Below are 21,468 nucleotides of genomic sequence, written 5' to 3'. Positions count from 1 at the left end.
ACACATCTTGACCACCAAATTCCATTTGATGTCACAAAGCTGAACAATACTTAAAAAAATAACCTCATGTTGTCCTGGTTTCCAGTGGTTTGCAGAAGAGAATGTCTTCCATAATTGACCCCCCATAAATGTAACAGACATCAAATCAAATCAATTGTATTAGTCTGTCACGTCCTGACCTTAGTTCCTTTTTTATGTCTCTATTTCGGTTTGGTCAGGGCGTGAGTTGGGGTGAGCATTCTATGTTTTGTTCTGTGTGTTGTATTTCTATGAGTTTGGCCTGGTATGGTTCCCAATCAGAGGCAGCTGTCAACCATTGTCTCTGATTGAGAACCATACTTAGGTAGCCTGTTTCCAGCTGTGTTTGTGGGTAGTTGTTTTCTGTTTTTGTATTCTGTACCAGACAGAACTGTTTTGTTCATTCTCTTTTGTTGTTTTTTGTCATTCAGTGTTCAGTTTATTTAATTAAATGTACAATGAACACTTACCACGCTGCGTGTTGGTCCGATGATTCCTATTCCTCATCATCAGACGAAGAGGATGATGAGGGCCTTCCTCTGACACCGCCTGGTATAGAGGAAGCTTGGCCACAGTTATGTACTGGGCCGTTCGCATTACCTTCTGTAGTGCCTTACGATCGGAGGCCGAGCAGTTGCCATACCAGACAGTTATGCAACCAGTCAGGATGCTCTCGATGGTGCAGCTGTAGAACATTTTGAGGATCGGAGGACCCATGCCAAATCTTTTCAGTCTCCTGAGGGGGAATAGGTATTGTCGTGCCCTCTTCACGACTGTCTTGGTGTGCTTGGACCATGATAGTTTGGTGGTGTGGACACCAAGGAACTTGGAGATGTGGATACCAGCCCCAACGATGAGAAAGGGGGCATGCTAGGTCCTCTTTTTCCTGTAGTCCACAATCATAATCTTTGTCTTGATCACGTTGAGGGAGAGGTTGTTGTCCGGGCACCACACGGCCTGGTCTTTGACTTCCTCTCTATAAGCTCTCGTCGTTGTTGAGGCTCAGCTTTGTGGATGTGTTGTTACCTACCCTCACCACCTGGGGGCGGCCCATCAGGAAGTCCAGGATCCAGTTGCAGAGGGAGTTGTTTAGTCCCAGGATCCTTAGCTTATTGATGAGCATTGAGGGCACTGATGTTGAACGCTGATCTGTAGTGAATGAATAGAATTCTCACTTAAGTGCTCTTTTTGTCCAGTTGGGAATGGGCAGTGTGGGGTGCAATAGAGATTGCATCATCTGTGGAGGTATGCAAATTGGAGTGGGTCTAGGGTTGATGTGAGCCATTACCAACCTTTCAAAGCACATTTTTATTTAGTTTAATTTTACATTTATTTAACTAGGCAAGTCAGTTAACCTGTTATGTATGTAAGCACTTCAGAGTTATACCAAGCGAATAAGTCACTTGTAAGATAAGGTTGTAAGAGTGTGCTTAACTGTATTTTTCATTTCCTTTATAGTTCTCACGGAAGGTGATAATTCTGACTAAAACTACAGAATAAAGCCGCCAGTTAAAATCAAGGAACGGTTGTGCTTGTGGTTACTGAAGGGAGCTACATAGTGGACAAGCTAACGAATACTATTTTTACACAGACATTAGGCCCATGTCTTGAAAATAATACAGCAGGCTAGATTTAATAAATGAACTGGTTTTATTCCAGCGCAAAGTCAATGTAAATGCCACTAGCTTCTAGGTATGTTCTCCTTATGGAAGAAACGACACACGCAAGGACGACACGCCGTACTCCTCGTCCAATTCTCCCTTGTGCCCATAGCAGGGTGAACTAGCGATAACCAGACTGTATGCTCGGCAAACAAAATCATAAGAAAATTAGTCTGATAACGAAACTGAATCTTAGTGTATTCATATTGAGCACGCCCCCATCATGGGTTAGAATGAGATTTAATGAATCATGATGCTGTCTGCGAGTCCAACTTCAGCATCTAATCAAAAGGCCAATGCGTTACCATCGCGTCAAACTGAGTTTATGATAATTATCGTCATAGGTTAATGATTCTATATATATTGAGCACACACCCCCTAATGATTTTAGCTTTAAACAATATATAATCAACCAACATTTCGGCAATTATTTAACTGGCATACCTGCTGCTGGCTGGTCGAGTAACTTCTTCTGCCAGGAAGTCCTTCATAAGGATTAGTCCAATACTTTGCCATCCAGACAGATTGACAGGAACCTCTGACTGGATGTAAAACAGCCACCATCGACTGGGATTTTGTACTGTATCGCCACCAACGCTCGACAACTCACACACTCATACTCCCTATCTTCAAAGACTACTTGATTTATGTCCACCGCAAACAAGCATCTTTGTATGGGATAAATAATGTAAAGATATTTTGTGACAATGTTGTTATGTTGCAAATTGTCTGTGTAGCCGGAGTATTGTGCCTATGTCGGAAGGTGTGTTGTGTTCTGGCGTCTTAAAAGAGGAGCCGTGTTGAGGGTCTGAGGTGTTGGCTTTAATGATCACTCTGGATCTCAGGGTGAAAGGAATCGTCCTACAGGTGTTAGTGTTTCTTACGGGAGAGAGAATGCAAATCAACGGCGCTGGACAGAGTGGAATCAGGTGTATCAAAAAGGCCGTTTATTGGTCAAAGATATCTTGTTCTACATCGTGCACGGATCTAGTTCATATAACCCGATGAGGGGTCAGGTGAAAAAGAGGACCTATACAAAGGTTACATTCATTTTTATACATAGAATTAAGTAGGTAGAGTCTTGTCTTCTGAATGGTCCCGTAGGGTTGAAGGCGGACCAGCTCTAGCCAGAGTAGAAGCCCCCATTGGTGCACAGCAGTCTTCTGTTCTGGGCACCCGACCAGTAGCAGGGGATAAGAGTGTTTATTCTAGGATGATGTTTGTGTCAGGGGTTCGTGAGGTAGAGGGCAGTTTACTATGGCTGGGTGTATGTGTTCATGCGATGGAATGTCTTTGTTTCCTGGGTTCGGGAGACAACAAAGCTGAGGAGATAGTGTTAGGGGGGGTAGTTTTATTGCTGGCTGTGTGAGCTAGTTCCTGTTTTAGCAGGGGTACATAGTCAGGCGGTTTGGCTTGGCGCTGTATAATATATGAACTATGTATATGAATGTTTACATATATTTATATAACACAGGCGATATATTTGCTGTGGCTCCCCTGGTTCAGATAGAAACAGCTCTGCCATACATGCTCAATGTGTCATATAATAAATTGCAATAAGATATATCATTACAATTTAAAAAGAGGCTTTAAGATCAACAGCCAATAGAATAGGGCACCAATGTTGAAATATATTCATATTATGAATAGACCAAATAGATGAATGAATTGTAATTAGTGAAATAAAATTACTTTCAAAATGATAAAAACATTTCACAATAGAATAGAATAGAGAATAGGACAAATAAACAGTGTTTCACAATAACAAAGCCCCTCAATACATTTTAAATGACCCACAATATGATTAAAAATAGTTAGGAAATAACAGATACAAATATGAACCATGTTCTCAATTAATACCATCAATACAACATCAAAATCCTATGTTAAACGGCAAGGTACTGGAATGACGAACCGCATTTGCTGTCTCTGACTGGCCGGCTCCTTTTTCTCTACTGGGATCCTATTACTACTGCTCTTCCATGCTGTCCCGAGGAGGGGTGCGTCACGTCATGCCAGGATGTTTTGCACTATACTCACCTTGAGTGGGTTGAGTCACTGACGTGAACTTCCTGTCTGGTCTTGCGCCCCCTCTGGCTCATGCAGTGGAGAAGACCTTTGTGGTCTACAGTATACTCAGCCTTGTCTCAGGGTAGTAAATTGGTGGTCTGTTGATATCCCTCTAGTGGTGTGTGGGCTGTGCTTTGACAAAGTGTGTGGGGTTATATCCTGTCTAGTTGGCCCTGTCCGGGGGAATCGTCGTACACGGCCTCAGTGTCCCCCGACATCTCATCCTCCAGTATCTATGCTGTAATCGTCTATGTGCCCGGAGGGCTAGGGTCAGTCTGTTGTATGGGGTGGCAGGTAGCCTAGTGGTTAGAGCGTTGGACTAGTAACTGTAAAGTTACAAGATTGAATCCCTGTGCTGACAAGGTAAAAATGTGTCATTCTGCCCCTGAACAAGGCAGTTAACCCACCGTTCCTAGGCCATTATTGAAAATAAGAATTTGTTCTGAACTGACTTGCCTAGTTAAATAAAGGTAAATAAATATATCTGGTGTAATTCTCCTGTCTTATTTGGTTTTGTGAATGTAAGTATGATCCCTCTAATACCCTCTCCCCCTTCCCTCCTGGAGGACCTGAGCCCTAGGGACAATGTCTCAGGATTACCTGGCCTGATGACTCCTGGCTAACCCCAGTCCACCTGGTTGTGCTTCTACTCCAGTTTAAACTGTTGTCACCCCTGGTCTGTTTCACCTGTCCTTGTCTCCAACACCCTCCAGGTGTTGCTCATCTTCCCCCATTATCCCCTGGGTGCTTATTCCTATGTTTGTCTGTTGACAAACAAGATAAACTGGCAAGTCAACCAGCATTTTGTCTCAGCTCCTGCTTTTCCCCAGTCTCTTTTTCTCACTCTCTTGGTTTTGACCTTTGCATGTCCTGACTCTGAGCCCGCCTGTTGACTACTCGGCCTGCCCCTGAGCCTGCCTGCCGTCCTGTGCCTTTGCCACTACTCTGGATTGTCGACCCTTGCCTGCCTTGACCTGTAGTTTGCCTGCCCCTGTAATAAACATTGTTACTTCAACACAGTCTGCACTTGGGTCTTACCTTGATTCCTGTTCTGCCAGCAGCTATGGATCTCTTTCTCTGGCCATCTATGAACATTTGAACATCTTGAAGGACAATCTGGCCTTACTGGCCATGTATTCTAATAATTTCCAATCGGCAACTCCTCAGAGCTTGGTTCCTCTCTAGTTCTTCCTAGCCAATGTGCTTCTACATCTGCATTGCTTGCGGTTTGGATTTTTAGGCTGGATTTCACTATAAGCACTTTGTGACATCTGCTGATGTAAAAAGGGCTTTATAAATACATTTGATTTGATATAAAGAGGAGGAAGGGAAGCACTACTAAGGTACACAATAGTACATATTTTAGTAGACAGAAGGTGCTCTTTGGTAAAAGGGGTAAATTGGTCATCAAAAAGAAAGGAGGACCAAGGCCTCTTCATATAATTAATTAAAATGCCTTTATTAGTATGGCATGTTCAATAGAAACAAAGTTCTTTTTTAAACGACGCGTTTCGTCTGCATGGCCTTCGTCAGGGAGTACCAAGAAAAAAAGGAATACAATGTCCTCTTTTGAACAGCTTTTCCAATTAGCCCTAATTGGAAGAGGGAGTGGTTACACAATTGATTGGACACACCTAGTAAGCAATACTATACACATTAAAAGATGAAATACTGAAGCTATGTTATCATAAAGATACAACTCCAAGCTAGAAGTATCGGAACACGAAAAAGTAGTTCTAACCTTAAATATGACTGGGAGAAGTGTCAAGAATAAGAAAGCAATGTATTCCATAGTACACTAGAACACAGCAAAGCATGAACAACAACAGTCTAACCATGGCTGAGGGCAATAGAGCAAAATGTCCACTAGATGACAGCAAATGGACCCATCACAACCCTACAGGGGCGGCAGGGTAGCCTAGTGGTTAGAGCGTTGGACTAGTAACCGAAAGGTTGCAAGTTCAAATCCCCGAGCTGACAAGTTACAAATCTGTCATTCTGTCCCTGAACAGGCAGTTAACCCACTGTTCCTAAGCCGTCATTGAAAATAAGAATTTGTTCTTAACTGACCTGCCTAGTTAAATACAATTTTAAAAATTAGTTTGTAAATCCATATCTTCATTTAAACCAGGGTATTTAGTGGCCTGTAGTTTGTAAATCCATATCTTCATTTAAACCAGGGTATTTAGTGGCCTGTAGTTTGTAAATCCATATCCCCATTTAAACCAGGGTATTTAGTGGCCTGTAGTTTGTAAATCCATATCTTCATTTAAACCAGGGTATTTAGTGGCCTGTTGTTTGTAAATCCATATCCCCATTTAAACCAGGGTACTTAGTGGCCTGTAGTTTGTAAATCCCAAATTTTTCCCTTTGGTTTAACTGTTTAAGACGGTCCCCTTTTCTAATAGAGGCCGGAATATGATCAATACCCAAAGCTTGTAGGGAGGCAGGGTTGACATGGTGTAAGGACTTGTAGTGCCTTGCCATGGGATAGTCTTCATTGCCTACCCGTATGGCGTACTTGTGTTCAGCTAAGCGGTCTTGAAGGCGTCTCTTTGTCCGTCCAATGTAGAACATCTTGCACTGTGGACATTCCAATCTATAGATGAGAATGAGTGGTTTTACTTTTTTTTTTTTTGAATTTTTACCCCTTTTTCTCCCCAATTTTGTGGTATTCAATTGTTTAGTAGCTACTATCTTGTCTCACCGCTACAACTCCCGTACGGGCTCGGGAGAGACGAAGGTTGAAAGCCATGCGTCCTCCGATACACAACCCAACCAAGCCGCACTGCTTCTTAACACAGCGCCATCCAACCCGGAAGCCAGCCGCACCAATGTGTCGGAGGAAACACAGTGCACCTGGCAACCTTGGTTAGGGCGCACTGCGCCTGGCCCGCCACAGGAGTCGCTGGTGCGCGATGAGACAAGGATTTCCCTACCGGCCAAACCCTCCCTAACCCGGACGACGCTAGGCCAATTGTGCGTCGCCCCACGGACCTCCCGGTCGCGGCCGGTTACGACAGAGCCTGGGCGCAAACTCAGAGTCTCTGGTGGCACAGCTGACGCTGCAGTACAGCGCCCTTAACCACTACTGACACATAAACTACTGCAGCATAAATACTGGAGGCTGAGACAGGAGGGGTCAGGAGACACTGTGGCCCCATCCGATGATAACCCCGGACAGGGCCAAACAGGAAGGATATAACCCCACCCACTTTGCCAAAGCACAGTCCCCACACCACTAGAGGGATATCTTCAACCACCAACTTACCATCCTTAGACAAGGCCGAGTATAGCCCACAAAGATCTCCACCATGGCACAACCCAAGGAGGGGCGCCAACCCAGACAGGAAGATCACATCAGTGACTCAACCCACTCAAGTGACGCACCCCTCCTAGGGACGGCATGAAAGAGCCCTAGTAAGGCAGAGAAACCCAGTGGAAAGAGGGGAAGCAGCCAGGCAGAGACAGCAAGGGCGGTTCGTTGCTCCAGAGCCTTTCCGTTCACCTTCACACTCCTGGGCCAGACTACACTCAATCATATGACCCACTGAAGAGATGAGTCTTCAGTAAAGACTTAAAGGTTGAGACTGAGTTTGCGTCTCTCACATGGGTAGGCAGACCATTCCATAACAATTGAGCTCTATAGGAGAAAGCCCTGCCTCCAGCTGTTTGCTTAGAAATTCTAGGGACAATTAGGAGGCCTACGTGTAGGTATGTACGGCAGGACCAAATCAGAGAGATAGGTAGGAGCAAGCCCATGTAATGCTTTGTAGGTTAGCAGTAAAACCTTGAAATCAGCCCTTGTCTTGACAGGAAGCCAGTGTAGGGAGGCTAGCACTGGAGTAATATGATATATTTTTTGGGTTCTAGTCAGGATTCTAGCAGCCGTATTTAGAACTAACTGAGGCCATGATTATTTTCATCATTGTGTCAAGAGATATAGTACTAAAACACTTGATCCTAGGTCCTGAGTTGTGCAGACTCAGGACAACTGAGCTTTGAAGGAATGAGCAGATTTAAAGAGGAGTCCGTAATTTGCTTTTTAATAATCATGATCTTTTCCTCAAAGAAGTTCAGGAATTTATTACTGCTGAAGTGAAAGCCATCCTCTCTTGGGGAATGCTGCTTTTTAGTTAACTTTGTGACAGTATCAAAAAGGAATTTCGGATTGTTCTTATTTTCCTGAATTAATTTGGAAAAATAGGGTGATCGAGCAGCAGTAAGGGCTCTTCGATACTGCACGGTACTGTCTTTCCAAGCTAGTCGGAAGACTTCCAGTTTGGTGTGGCGCCATTTCCGTTCCAATTGTCTGGAAGCTTGCTTCAGAGCTCGGGTATTTTCTGTGTACCATGGAGCTAGTTTCTTATGAGAAATGTTTTTAGTTTTTAGGGGTGCAACTGCATCTAGGGTATTGCGCAAGGTTAAATTGAGTTCCTCAGTTAGGTGGTGAACTGAATTTTGTCCTCTGGCGTCCTTGGGTAGACAGAGGGAGTCTGGAAGGACATCAAGGAATCTTTGTGTTGTCTGTGAATTTATAGCACGACTTTTGATGTTCCTTGGTTGGGGTCTGAGCAGATTATTTGTTGCAATTGCAAACGTAATAAAATGGTGGTCCGATAGTCCAGGATTATGATGAAAAACATTGAAAGATCCACAATATTTATTCCATGGGACAAAACTAGGTCCAGAGTATGAATGTGACAGTGAGTAGGTCCAGAGACATGTTGGACAAAACCCACTGAGTCGATGATGGCTCTGAAAGCCTTTTGGAGTGGGTCTGTGGACTTTTCCATGTGAATATTAAAGTCACCAAAAATGTGAATATTATCTGTTATGACGACAAGGTCAGATAGGAATTCAGGGAACTCAATGAGGAACGCTGTATATGGCCCAGGAAGCCTGTAAACAGTAGCTGTAACAAGTGATTGAGTAGGCTGCATAGATTTCATGACTAGAAGCTCAAAAGACGAAAACATCATTTTTTTGTGTAAATTGAAATTTGCTATTGTAAATGTTAGCAACACCTCCGCCTTTGCGGGATGCACGGGGGATATGCTCTGTAGTGTAGCCAGGAGGTGAGGCCTCATTTAACACAGTAAATTCATCAGGCTTAAGCCATGTTTCAGTCAGGCTAATCACATCAAGATTATGATCCGTGATTAGTTCATTGACTATAATTGCCTTTGATGTAAGGGATCTAACATTAAGTAGCCCTATTTTGAGATGTGAGGTATCACAATCTCTTTCAATAATGACAGGAATGGAGGTCTTTATCCTAGTGAGATTGCTAAGGCGAACACCGCCATGTTTAGTTTGCCCAACCTAGGTCGAGGCACGGACACGGTCTCAATGGGGATAGCTAAGCTAACTACACTGACTGTGCTAGTGGCAGACTCCACTATGCTGGCAGGCTGGCTAACAGCCTGCTGCCTGGCCTGCACCCTATTTCATTGTGGAGTTAGAGGAGTTAGAGCCCTGTCTATGTCGGTAGATAAGATGAGAGCACCCCTCCAGCTAGGATGGAGTCCGTCACTCCTCAGCAGGGCAGACTTGGTCCTGTTTGTGGGTGAGTCCCAGAAAGAGGGCCAATTATCTACAAATTCTATCTTTTGGGATGGGCAGAAAACAGTTTTCAACCAGCGATTGAGTTGTGAGACTCTGCTGTAGACCTCATCACTCCCCCTAACTGGGAGGGGGCCAGAGACAATTACTCGATGCCGACACATCTTTCTAGCTGATTTACACGCTGAAGCTATGTTGCGCTTGGTGATCTCTGACTATTTCATCCTAACATCGTTGGTGCCGACGTGGATAACAATATCTCTATACTCTCTACAATCGGCAGTTTTAGCCAACATCATCTTCAGCCCCCTGGTAAACAGTGTATGATCGCTGGATGATTCGTTTTAAGTCTAATACTGCGGGTAATGGAGTCGCCAATGACTAGAGTTTTCAATTTGTCAGAGCTAATGGTGAGAGGCTTCGGTGTCTCAGACACCGTACCGGGAGGAGTAGAGACCAGAGAAGGCTCGGCCTCTGGATCTGACTCGTTGCTTAATGGGGAAAACCGGTTGGAAGTTTCTGTCGGCTGAATGAGCTATACCGGTTGAGCATTCCTACAGCATTTCCCTTCATAAAACGTGAGAAAGTTGTCCGGCTGTGGGGACCGTGTGAGGGGATTTATACTAACGTTACTCTCTGTACTTACTGGTGGCACAGACGCTGTTTCATCCTTTCCTACACTGAAATGACCCTTTCCTAACGATTGTGTCTGAAGCTGGGCTTGTAGCACAGCTATCCCTGCCGTAAGGCGATCGTTCTTCTGTATATTATGAGTACAGCGACTGCAATTAGAAGGCATCATGTTAATGTTACTACTTAGCTTCGGCTGTTGGGGGTCCTGACGAACCGTGTCCAGATAAAGCGTCCGGAGTGAAAAAGTTGAATGAAAATAAGTTGAGGGAAAAAACTAAAATATAAACGGTAATTAAAAAGTAAAAACCGTAAAGTTGTCAGGTAGCAAAAGTAAGGTTGTATGTAAAATTCCGACGTCAACTGTATGTTTGTGGGTGTAGATATGGTTGTCCTTGTTTGATAGAGCCATTTGGACGTTTTTCAGCTATGTTCCGATCTGTGGTTTCATTGTCTCACGTCAGAATTAGACTTTCATCCATGTTTCTCCAATGTCAAATTTCAAAGTTGTTGCAAGTTTAAGTTTAGGCATTAACTCAGAATTTAAGGTTAGGCTTAAGTTAAGGCATGAACTGTAAACACTTAAAGGTAAGGAATAAGGTTTGGGATAGGCTTAAAACAAAAATCTCAAAAACAACTTTCAATCATTGGATTTTAACTTGCAACCTTTGGATTCAGAGGCAGATGCTAACACCCATCCGCCATCTGTGTCCACGGTGTCATAGACCTACTTGAAGGTAACAGCTCTCACTGTACTTTGCTCCATTCACCTTTCCCTCGATCCTGACTAATCTCCCAGTCCCTGCCGCTAAAAAACATCCCCACAGCATGATGCCGCCACCACCATGCTTCACCGTATGGATAGTGCCAGGTTTCCTCCAGACGTGACGCTTGGAATTCAGGCCAAAGAGTTCAATCTTGATTTCATCTGAGATTCCTTTGGCTGCTTTCTGGCAAACTCCAAGCAGGCTGTCATGTGCCTTTTAACGGAGAAGTGGCTTCCGTCTGGCCACTCTACCATAAAGGCCTGATTGGTGGAATGCTGCAGAGATGGTTGTCCCCTTGATTCAGACTCCTTGACTTTTTCCAAATTTTGTTAGGTTAATTTTAGAATAAGGCTGTAATGTAACAAAATGTGGAAAAAGTCAAGGGGTCTGAATATTTTCCGAATGCACTGCACTTAAAGGTGTTTGGCCACCACAAGCTGCCAGAACAGGTTCAATGCTCCTTGGCATAAATTCTAATTGTGGACCTAAACCATGCCAGGAAAACCATGCCCTCATTTACTCAAGTGTTTCCTTGAGTATTAATACAGCTTGTTGCATTGTGGCCATAGACACATAATCCATAGAAGGGTTTGGAATCTCTTACCCTGGCAATTAGACTGCTAAACTAATAAGTACACTAGCAATGGACGCCAGTCCTGACTTGGGAACGGCCATCTATGGACTGTACACTGAACAAAAATATAATTGCCCCACCTCTGCTTAACTGACACCTGCCTGCCCTGACCCTGACTGCCGTCCGGTACTGCTGCTCCACCTCTGGTTTACTGACACCTGCCTGCCCTGACCCTGACTGCCGTCCGGTACTGCTGCTCCACCTCTGCTTAACTGACACCTGCCTGCCTTGACCTGTCTATTGCCTGCCCATGTTTGGATTATTAAGCCATAGTTAATTCAACATGGTCTGCATCTGTGTCTTCCCTTCATATCTGATATCCTTCATATCTGATATCCTTCATATCTGATATCCTTCATATCTGATATCCTTCATATCTGATATCCTTCATATCTGATATCCTTCATATCTGATATCCTTCATATCTGATATCCTTCATATCTGATATCCTTCATATCTGATATCCTTCATATCTGATATCCTTCATATCTGATATCCTTCATATCTGATATCCTTCATATCTGATATCCTTCATATCTGATATCCTTCATATCTGATATCCTTCATATCTGATATCCTTCATATCTGATATCCTTCATATCTGATATCCTTCATATCTGATATCCTTCATATCTGATATCCTTCATATCTGATATCCTTCATATCTGATATCCTTCATATCTGATATCCTTCATATCTGATATCCTTCATATCTGATATCCTTCATATCTGATATCCTTCATATCTGATATCCTTCATATCTGATATCCTTCATATCTGATATCCTTCATATCTGATATCCTTCATATCTGATATCCTTCATATCTGATATCCTTCATATCTGATATCCTTCATATCTGATATCCTTCATATCTGATATCCTTCATATCTGATATCCTTCATATCTGATATCCTTCATATCTGATATCCTTCATATCTGATATCCTTCATATCTGATATCCTTCATATCTGATATCCTTCATATCTGATATCCTTCATATCTGATATCCTTCATATCTGATATCCTTCATATCTGATATCCTTCATATCTGATATCCTTCATATCTGATATCCTTCATATCTGATATCCTTCATATCTGATATCCTTCATATCTGATATCCTTCATATCTGATATCCTTCATATCTGATATCCTTCATATCTGATATCCCGCCAAAATCCAGCAACTTCTCACAGCCTTTGAAAAGGAGTGGAACCACAATCCACAGTCCACAGGCCACAGTCCACAGGCCACAGTCCACAGGCCACAGTCCACAGGCCACAGGCCACAGGCCACAGGCCACATTCCACAGGCCACAGGCCACAGTCCACAGGCCACAGGCCACAGGCCACAGGCCACAGGCCACAGGCCACAGTCCACAGGCCACAGGCCACAGGCCACAGGCCACAGTCCACAGGCCACAGGCCACAGTCCACAGGCCACAGTCCACAGGCCACAGGCCACATTCCACAGGCCACAGGCCACAGGCCACAGTCCACATTCCACAGGCCACAGGCCACAGTCCACAGGCCACAGTCCACAGGCCACAGTCCACAGGCCACAGGCCACAGTCCACAGGCCACAGTCCACAGGCCACAGTCCACAGGCCACAGGCCACAGGCCACAGGCCACAGTCCACAGGCCACAGGCCACAGTCCACAGGCCACAGTCCACAGGCCACAGGCCACAGTCCACAGGCCACAGGCCACAGGCCACAGTCCACAGGCCACAGTCCACAGGCCACAGTCCACAGGCCACAGTCCACAGGCCAAAGTCAACAGGCCACAGGCCACATTCCACAGTCCACAGTCCACAGGCCACAGGCCACAGGCCACAGTCCACAGGCCACAGTCCACAGGCCACAGGCCACAGGCCACAGTCCACAGGCCACAGGCCACAGGCCACAGTCCACAGGCCACAGTCAACAGCCTGATCCACTCTATGGGAAGGAGATGTGTCGCGCTGCAAAGGTGCAAATCTGTATTCCCAGTCATGTGAAATCCATAGATTAGAGCCTATTTTATTTATTTCAGTTGTCTGATTTCCTTATATAAACTGTAACCCAATAAAGTCTGAAATTGTTGCATGTTGCGTTTATATATTTGTTCAGTATATTTCTATGGCTGGTTGCAACTGTCTGTTTGCCTTTTGCAGATTTCAAAATACAATCCTGGAAAAAATGTAGTTTGGAAAGCAAATGTCTACCGCTGAAAAGAGAAGACTAATGTATATGTTAAAACAATACAAAAAAATATAACAATTAATCTACTCCCAATTTCTAGCTAACAGCAGCACTGTTTTTCAAAGTCGCTCATCTTGAGATGGACTATTGCCACAGCAAGCACAATGGCCATCACTGTGAGTAGTCTATGGCTTCATCTCCATCATTATGTGAGTCAGTGTGCATTATTTTTTTTTAAACAAAGCCCCGGGGCCTATGATTTCTTAATCCGGCCCTGTTTTAACAGGTTGAACTAGAACCAATAATTACAAAAACACAATAATCAAATAATTATTTCATATTTCCTTTCGACAAAGAAACTAAACTAAAATTAAAATCAAATAAACGAGGAACAACCTTTTACTATTTTATTATCTTGTCATGCAATAAAAAATATGAATTGACCAAAAAATCCACAGACCTCTGTGTCCTCATATGTAGTTAAGGCCATACTTCTATACACTATAGTCTATGCTACACAATTTCACACAGTCGACTCTGTCCAATACAACTTTAACTCATTACCTTGACTCGTTCTCTGTTCAATCTAACGTGACCCTGCTGTAAATCAAGCAGACAGATGATCAACATCAATCATCTGCTAGGGATGTTAGATCTAATATGGACCACGACACAATGGTCTTCGATTTTGGTTTTAAGTATCAAGTTAAGACTATATTAGTTAGACACATTTGATTTTGTAATCCAATACAGTTGGGATTTGTGTGCCCATGAAAACTATATTCACACCGTAACATAAGGAAACACTAAATGTTAGGTAAGCCTAGTTACAGAGCATTTCCAAAATCACCATACAAAGAACTGTCCGAGCAACATCCAGGATTCTTACCGGGATCAAGTTCAATGTCTCATTTAACTGATACATGTTTAATATATGATAGAACAGCAAACACTGCCATGAATGCAAGGTAAGAAATGTTTTATGTCACACGATTTTGGCCAAATTTGTCAAGACACAAACCATGAAAAAGGGTTAAACAGAGTTGGTTAAATTAACTTGTGAATTTTCTTGAATGTTTCTTATATATCAATTACTTATCATCAACAGCTGTATCTGTGAGTTGTCCACCGCAGGAAATCCTCACTGGTACTCTAGTTTATAGAATGATCCTTAGGCAATGTCAGAGGTGTTATTGTGTTGTAGCTGTAAAATCAACAAGCGTTTCCCGTCGTTATACTGATCTCATTAGTAACCGGTTGACAAGGTTGAACATAGGAATGTGTGTTGTAATACACAGTACACCTCCATTAGGATGATATCAATCCTTATTCTTTCATTTAATGATGTTCAATGTGTCATTATTTCTATATAGTCTACATTCTCCTTCTGAACTTCTAGCACCGGTAGGATGGGTGTGGCTTTGTGACAATGACCACAAGAACAGCCACTCAGAGAGTTGATGCAATTACACCTCTCACATTGCCTGAACAAAGACCATGATTTTCTATAGAGTTCTGATTTAATCTAGGCCATCATTTTTGTTCAGTTACCTTGGGATGGACAAATTAACATAAGGCTTTACACGAGGCTAAGAGTTTTAATACAAAGCCAATGAACCACACATCTCAGTTGGCTCTAATCAGTAAACACAAACGTTCCCAACATTGGGAAGATTAATGTTCAAATGGAGACAATTTTATTTCCAGATAATGTTAGCAAGACAACATTCCATGACTGACTTATGTTGGAACCCCCCTGCCATCCATCCTATTTTTCCTTCAGGAATTTTCGCTCATTTGGGAGTACATCTTCTCCTTTTTAATCTTATCCAGAATCGTAAACTCTCCCTTCATTTTCTTCAACTCTACGATCCGATCCTCGAAGCCTGGTTTGCGTTCCTCCTCCTCTGTGCGAATGATTATCTCAATATACTCCACAGTGGAGAGAGAGCTTGGCTTCAGGGCAACATCATTAAGTCTCTTGAGACAGTCAGAAGACTTCTTGATCAAATTCATCAATGCGTCCTTGATCATATGAAACTCATCCTCAAGCTTATCCAGCATCTCCTTGGTTTCCATAGACTTGTCCCACGCCTTCATGAAGTTGTCTTTCATGCCTTGAACAGTCTTTTTCTCAGTCTTTGTTTCATATGTCAACAAGACTTTTTCCCTGTCGTGGTCACTGGAAGAGCATTTTCCTGGACATATGGTGCAGTTGCCATCATCATCCATCACGGCACAACTGTTGATGTCATCCTCCATTGGAAGGAAACAGCAGGTGTGACATGTAAAATTGCAGATCTTGCAGTTTGATCTTGCAGTCAGCTTCACCTGCAGCACATTTACCTCGGCCTCAAAGTTTTTGTTCTGTTTCATGTTCTCATCCTCGTTCTCCAGACACTGTTTGAAGCTTTTGATCTCACTTAGCTTTGACAGACCTGCTGTGATCTGAGGGGTCAGGCGTGTCATGGTCTTCTCCAGAAGCTCACGTTCTTCCAGAACTTTCATTGTCAGGGTCACATCTTTACTCTCAATGCTTTCCAGTGCTTGGAAAAATTTCTTCATCTCCTTGAAAGTTGACCTCCATTGCTCTGGACACTGGGCCTTATGATCATCGTCAGAATCATCCTCTTCAGAGCTGTTCTCTGTCTCCTTTAAGAACAGAAATGAACTGTTGAACTTGAAATGGGTTGGTAGCCCCTTCTTATCTTTCTTACAGGGCAGATTTGCAGCATTGATGGCCTCTAGCACCGGTATGTGCTTCCCATCAACAAATGTCACAAGCATCAGGATGTTTTCAGCAACATCCTTTCCAAAGATGGACAGGATGGAATCAAAGATGTATCTCTGGGAAGGACTGAGACGAACAAGTGGTGCCTGCACTACAAAGCAGACTGCATCAATGTGATTAATCCCTAAAGGGTTACACAAGAAATCCTTCAACATCTGGATGAGCAATTTATCATGAGCCATTCCTCTGGTGTCTCCGAACCCTGGTGTGTCAATGACAGTCAGAGAATAAGGAATCTGAAAGCCTGGCTGGTTGTAGAGCTCGTATGATGTCACAACCACAGTCTGGCTCTCAGCCTGGGACCTGTTGGTCACCTCATGGATGAGCTTAAAGCGGTAACAATCTTCCCACTTTACCCCGAGGATGTAGTTTATCATGGCATTGACCAGAGTTGTTTTTCCTGCACCTGTGGCCCCCAGAAGCAATATCACCTTGTTATTCCCTTGCTCAACTTTCCTCCCAAATGTGTACTGGTCAAAACTGTCACTTACACCAAACTTCTGTTCCAGATTCAGCCAGTGGATTGAGGGTTTGCCCTTTTCCACCTTCTGGGATTTTGTGAGGAATTCCTGACTTTTGCTGCTGTTGATTTGCTTGTCTTCGGTTGGACATCAGAGACCTAAGGGTAGTCAGCACAGTCTCAGGACTGGGTAGACTATTCCCTGTTTCGCCACAGTTAGCATAGACTCTGATGCTGTATCCAGTGTCAGCCTCTAGTCCTTCCAGTGTACTCTCTCTAGTGGTGGTTTTGATGGTGTGCCACATCTGATTGTCTATAGCCTTTACCCTCTTTCTTTCTGTATTCTACCACATAACCAATGACTTCAACATCATCTCCCGCCTTGGTAGGAATGTCCCAGTTCACTCTGATACTTCCCGATTCTATCCTCTTCTCTGCGGGTGGTCCAGGGGGGCTACATGGACGGGTCCTGACGTATTCTGTCCAGTCACTGGAGAGGCTCACACCAGGTCTACACACTGCCTTGCAGCTAAAGCGGTACTTTTTGTATGGGTCCAAACGACTGATGGTGACCTGTGTAGTAGCATCAGATTTGACCTCGGTCCACTCAGAGTCAGCCTGCTCAGCCTGGTACAAAACCTGGTACGATTCCACAGAGGTAACACCAAGGTTGGGAGGGTTGACTTGCAAGTGTACACAGTCATGCTCCAGACTCTTGATGGTGGGAACACCTGGCTTTGATGGCAGCTCAAACTGTGGATTCAAAAGTGTCCCTCTTTCATAGACATGGATGGAGGACGCAGTGAGGAGTTTGTTTGGAATTGATGCAATACAGAATGCAAGATTTTCTCTGTCTTTGTTAGACTCTTTGAAGTCTAGGAACAGATTTATGGTTTGCCTGGTTAGGTCGTTACCTCCCCTGAGCGAAACCACCTTTCTGCCGCAGTCTTCCCGGCTGCGTTGGGGTTGTAAGGTATCAGTGAAAATCACTCTTAGATTCTTCCAGCAAGTAGTTCTCCAGGACTACCAGATACTCTTCTTTCTCCTTCAAAAAGGATAATGCAAAACACACTACATAATCATTAGCTTTATCAAGCACTATTCCATCCAATTCACTGCTTGTGTACACAACTTGTACCTCTTTCATTATGTCAAGGTAAGAGCTGACAACATTCATCTCTCTCTCTCTGTCGTCCAGGTACGTGATCATGAGGTCATTCTGGAATGGAGAACGTTCTTTGCTGTTGAGCATTTTGATCAGCTCTTCCTCCTCCATTCCTCCTCCTCTTATTTTGGGAAGAACCTTGCAGAGACCTTTCTGGAACACCAGCTTGTACTCTGAGCACATGTCCCTGAACTTGTTGACCTTGGCTTTGAGTTCAGGGAACTTGATAGCCATATCTTCCTTCATCATGTCCTTGCATTGTACATCAGTATTGTCCAGTCCGTCCAAGATTTGCTGTGCGCGACGCACCAGGCTAACACTGATCTGCCTGACTAGCTGGGCAGCTGCAGAGTCCAGGTTCTTGAGAGGATAGAGCCAGACAGTCATGGGCACAGCATGTTCTCCCTTCTCCCCTAGCAGACGTGGCAGGCCTGCATACACCTTGATGGCATCTTCAAATGTGACAGGGTTGTTTTCTAGTGCAAAATCACCATGGAAGGTACAGTTGAATTTATTGGCCTTTTTCTTCTCTTCCTCACTCATCTTCAAATTTCCCTGCCCTTCTATTGTAGTGAAAGGGATCTTTTTTACTGTGCACAGCAGGTTTCCCTGGATGTCCTGGTGGTTTTCTCCTGAGGAAACCTCTTGGTCAAAAACGAAGAATGCCTGGGCTCCGTAGTGCAGGGCAGTCACCACATGGGTTGAAGAGCCCTCTTGGAAGACATTACAGTGTTTCACATTTCCTGCCCCCAGGTGGTCCATGGTCAACTGCTCAAAGCGAGTGGTGGTACGGTACTGCAGAGAAACCCTAGACTGACGCTTTGAGGTCTTTTTGTCATGTAGGAATTCAGCAGAACCCTTCACACTGACTAAGCCACCAAGAAAACTGGCCTCAAGAGATGCAGACACATTCAAAGCTTCTGACTTGGCTTCACTTGAGTCTGAAGCAATGATTTTGAAGTCGGTGTTCGGTTGTGGACGGACATTGATGTGTTTCTGAAGCATCTCAGAATCCCAGAGAGTGATACCTGCAGTTTATAGAGAATGACCAAAGAACGTTATTGTGAAAATTATAATCCATCGTGTACATGTGTAAATATTTCTATATGTAAACATGGTTTCATTCAAATAACTAATTGAAGGTACATATTGAACTCAAAGTAAATATTCTAGGTGTCAACCCATAGTTAGAAAACCTACACCTCCTACTCTCAGAAGTAAAGAATGCTCTGGAGCACCATTTGAACCATTCTGGGAAGGGGTTCTATCTGGAGCTTCTTTCAGGTCAAATAGAACCTTTGTTCCAAATAAAAGTTGCTATTTGGAACCAGAAAGAGTTCTATCTAGAATGTTCCCCTACAGGGACAAATGGTGCCACATACAATCATTAAGAAAGTGCCATCTTTGCCATTGACAGCATTACTACTATATGAACACTTCAAAACCAACTTGCATGCCATCACCCTTTTGTCCCAAGTGCGTCCTCTAGCTTTTCTTACTCTGTGGTAACCATAGAGATGCACCAGAAAGACCATCTCTCTCTGCAATGACCGCTTCTGTGACAGTATCATAGAGGACTTTAGTGCCCAAAAGCCTGTTTTAGCATGGGCAGCTCCATTCGGGACTTTCACCATTTGAAGTAGTCAACTGGGAGAGATATCCTGTGGGTTAAAGAAGGATTATACAATTAAATCTGGGTCCCAAGGAGGGCTCAGACAGAATATAATCACTGCCACCTGGTGAGGTTAGCATAGGGCTAGCATATGCCATGTTATCTGATGGGACCAGCTGAACTTTTGCGATTGGTCACGGTCAAGTATATCAACAATTTTAATTAGCTGAGACGCATTTTGAGCTGGAGAAACTGTTTCAATGTAAATGGTTGCTTCTGTTCACAATTATGGCCCCAATGTCTTCAACTTCTATGAATGTATTATCAGTTAGTAAATAAACTGTGAAGGTGTATACCACCACCTACTGTGTGGAGTGTGTATAGTCTGAACAAGTATAAAGCCAAGGTTGGTGATTTACTGACATCTGCAGTTATGGAATGTCTGTTCAGGAGTGCAATTCATTGGCTGACCCCTCCTGTTGATTGTTCCTAAACCCATATAAACTACTTTAAAATGGTGAAAGCCCTCAATGGTGTTCCCCGTGTTGGAACAGTGTGCCCTCTATCCAACTCAATGGTGGAAACACTGTCAATGAATTTAAGATGATGCATATCGATTTACCTCCAAACCAAAGAGGAATAGTTTCCTGTACCTGGGATGAGGACATCTCTACGACAGTCATACAGCATCCCCAGCTGGAAGGGTCGGCCCAGAGCGGCTAGCTCGATGGTCTCCGAGTCAGACATGACTCAGTGTTCTGAAAACATATCAGAACTGGGTTTACTTCTGCAGCCCCAGTATTAGAAAATTTCAGATCATTTGGCCCTCAACATAAAATCATATTTTTTTTGCTCATTGCCCAGGCAATGCAGTGTGTGTAAAATATCACTGATACGGTATGTTATGTAAACATTTGAGTCACTCACATCTTTGTCCACCAGTCTTGTTGTTCTTTCTGAACAGGAAGTGGACTCTGGAGCCCTGACGGTTGATGCCCTTATTTCTTTGGATAAAAACCCTTGAACTGCAGAAACAACAAAGACACTGTACATGATGATGACTTTCTGGTGGACATAATACAGTCTTAATTAAAACAATCCATCTATAGATTTGACTTAAGTAATGCACCAAGGGTAAAACAAATAGATTTGACTTAAGTAATGCACCAAGGGTAAAACAAATAGATTTGACTTAAGTAATGCACCAAGGGTAAAACAAATAGATTTGACTTAAGTAATGCACCAAGGGTAAAACAAATAGATTTGACTTAAGTAATGCACCAAGGGTAAAACAAATAGATTTGACTTAAGTAATGCACCAAGGGTAAAACAAATAGATTTGACTTAAGTAATGCACCAAGGGTAAAACAAATAGATTTGACTTAAGTAATGCACCAAGGGTAAAACAAATAGATTTGACTTAAGTAATGCACCAAGGGTAAAACAAATAGATTTGACTTAAGTAATGCACCAAGGGTAAAACAAATAGATTTGACTTAAGTAATGCACCAAGGGTAAAACAAATAGATTTGACTTAAGTAATGCACCAAGGGTAAAACAAATAGATTTGACTTAAGTAATGCACCAAGGGTAAAACAAATAGATTTGACTTAAGTAATGCACCAAGGGTAAAACAAATAGATTTGACTTAAGTAATGCACCAAGGGTAAAACAAATAGATTTGACTTAAGTAATGCACCAAGGGTAAAACAAATAGATTTGACTTAAGTAATGCACCAAGGGTAAAACAAATAGATTTGACTTAAGTAATGCACCAAGGGTAAAACAAATAGATTTGACTTAAGTAATGCACCAAGGGTAAAACAAATAGATTTGACTTAAGTAATGCACCAAGGGTAAAACAAATAGATTTGACTTAAGTAATGCACCAAGGGTAAAACAAATAGATTTGA

The 21,468-nt window shown here is 43.2% G+C and overlaps 1 protein-coding gene across 1 annotated transcript; it reads right to left on the bottom strand.

The window, feature by feature from the left end:
• Positions 1–994: 994 nt before the first annotated feature.
• LOC115136301 (uncharacterized) lies at positions 995–20,292 on the bottom strand. Its single transcript, XM_065023413.1, has 6 exons — positions 20,209–20,292; positions 17,769–18,971; positions 17,105–17,653; positions 15,335–16,916; positions 12,845–13,284; positions 995–1,167 (listed from the first exon to the last, which is right to left on the bottom strand). The coding sequence occupies exons 1-6, from the start codon at positions 20,243–20,245 to the stop codon at positions 995–997; spliced, it is 3,984 nt and encodes a 1,327-aa protein (XP_064879485.1). The 5' UTR covers positions 20,246–20,292.
• Between the last annotated feature and the right edge of the window lie 1,176 nt (positions 20,293–21,468).

This window comes from Oncorhynchus nerka, linkage group LG10 (genome assembly GCF_034236695.1).
Source record: "Oncorhynchus nerka isolate Pitt River linkage group LG10, Oner_Uvic_2.0, whole genome shotgun sequence".
NCBI classification, from domain to species: domain Eukaryota; kingdom Metazoa; phylum Chordata; class Actinopteri; order Salmoniformes; family Salmonidae; genus Oncorhynchus; species Oncorhynchus nerka.
This window is presented reverse-complemented; position numbering and strand designations above follow the sequence as displayed.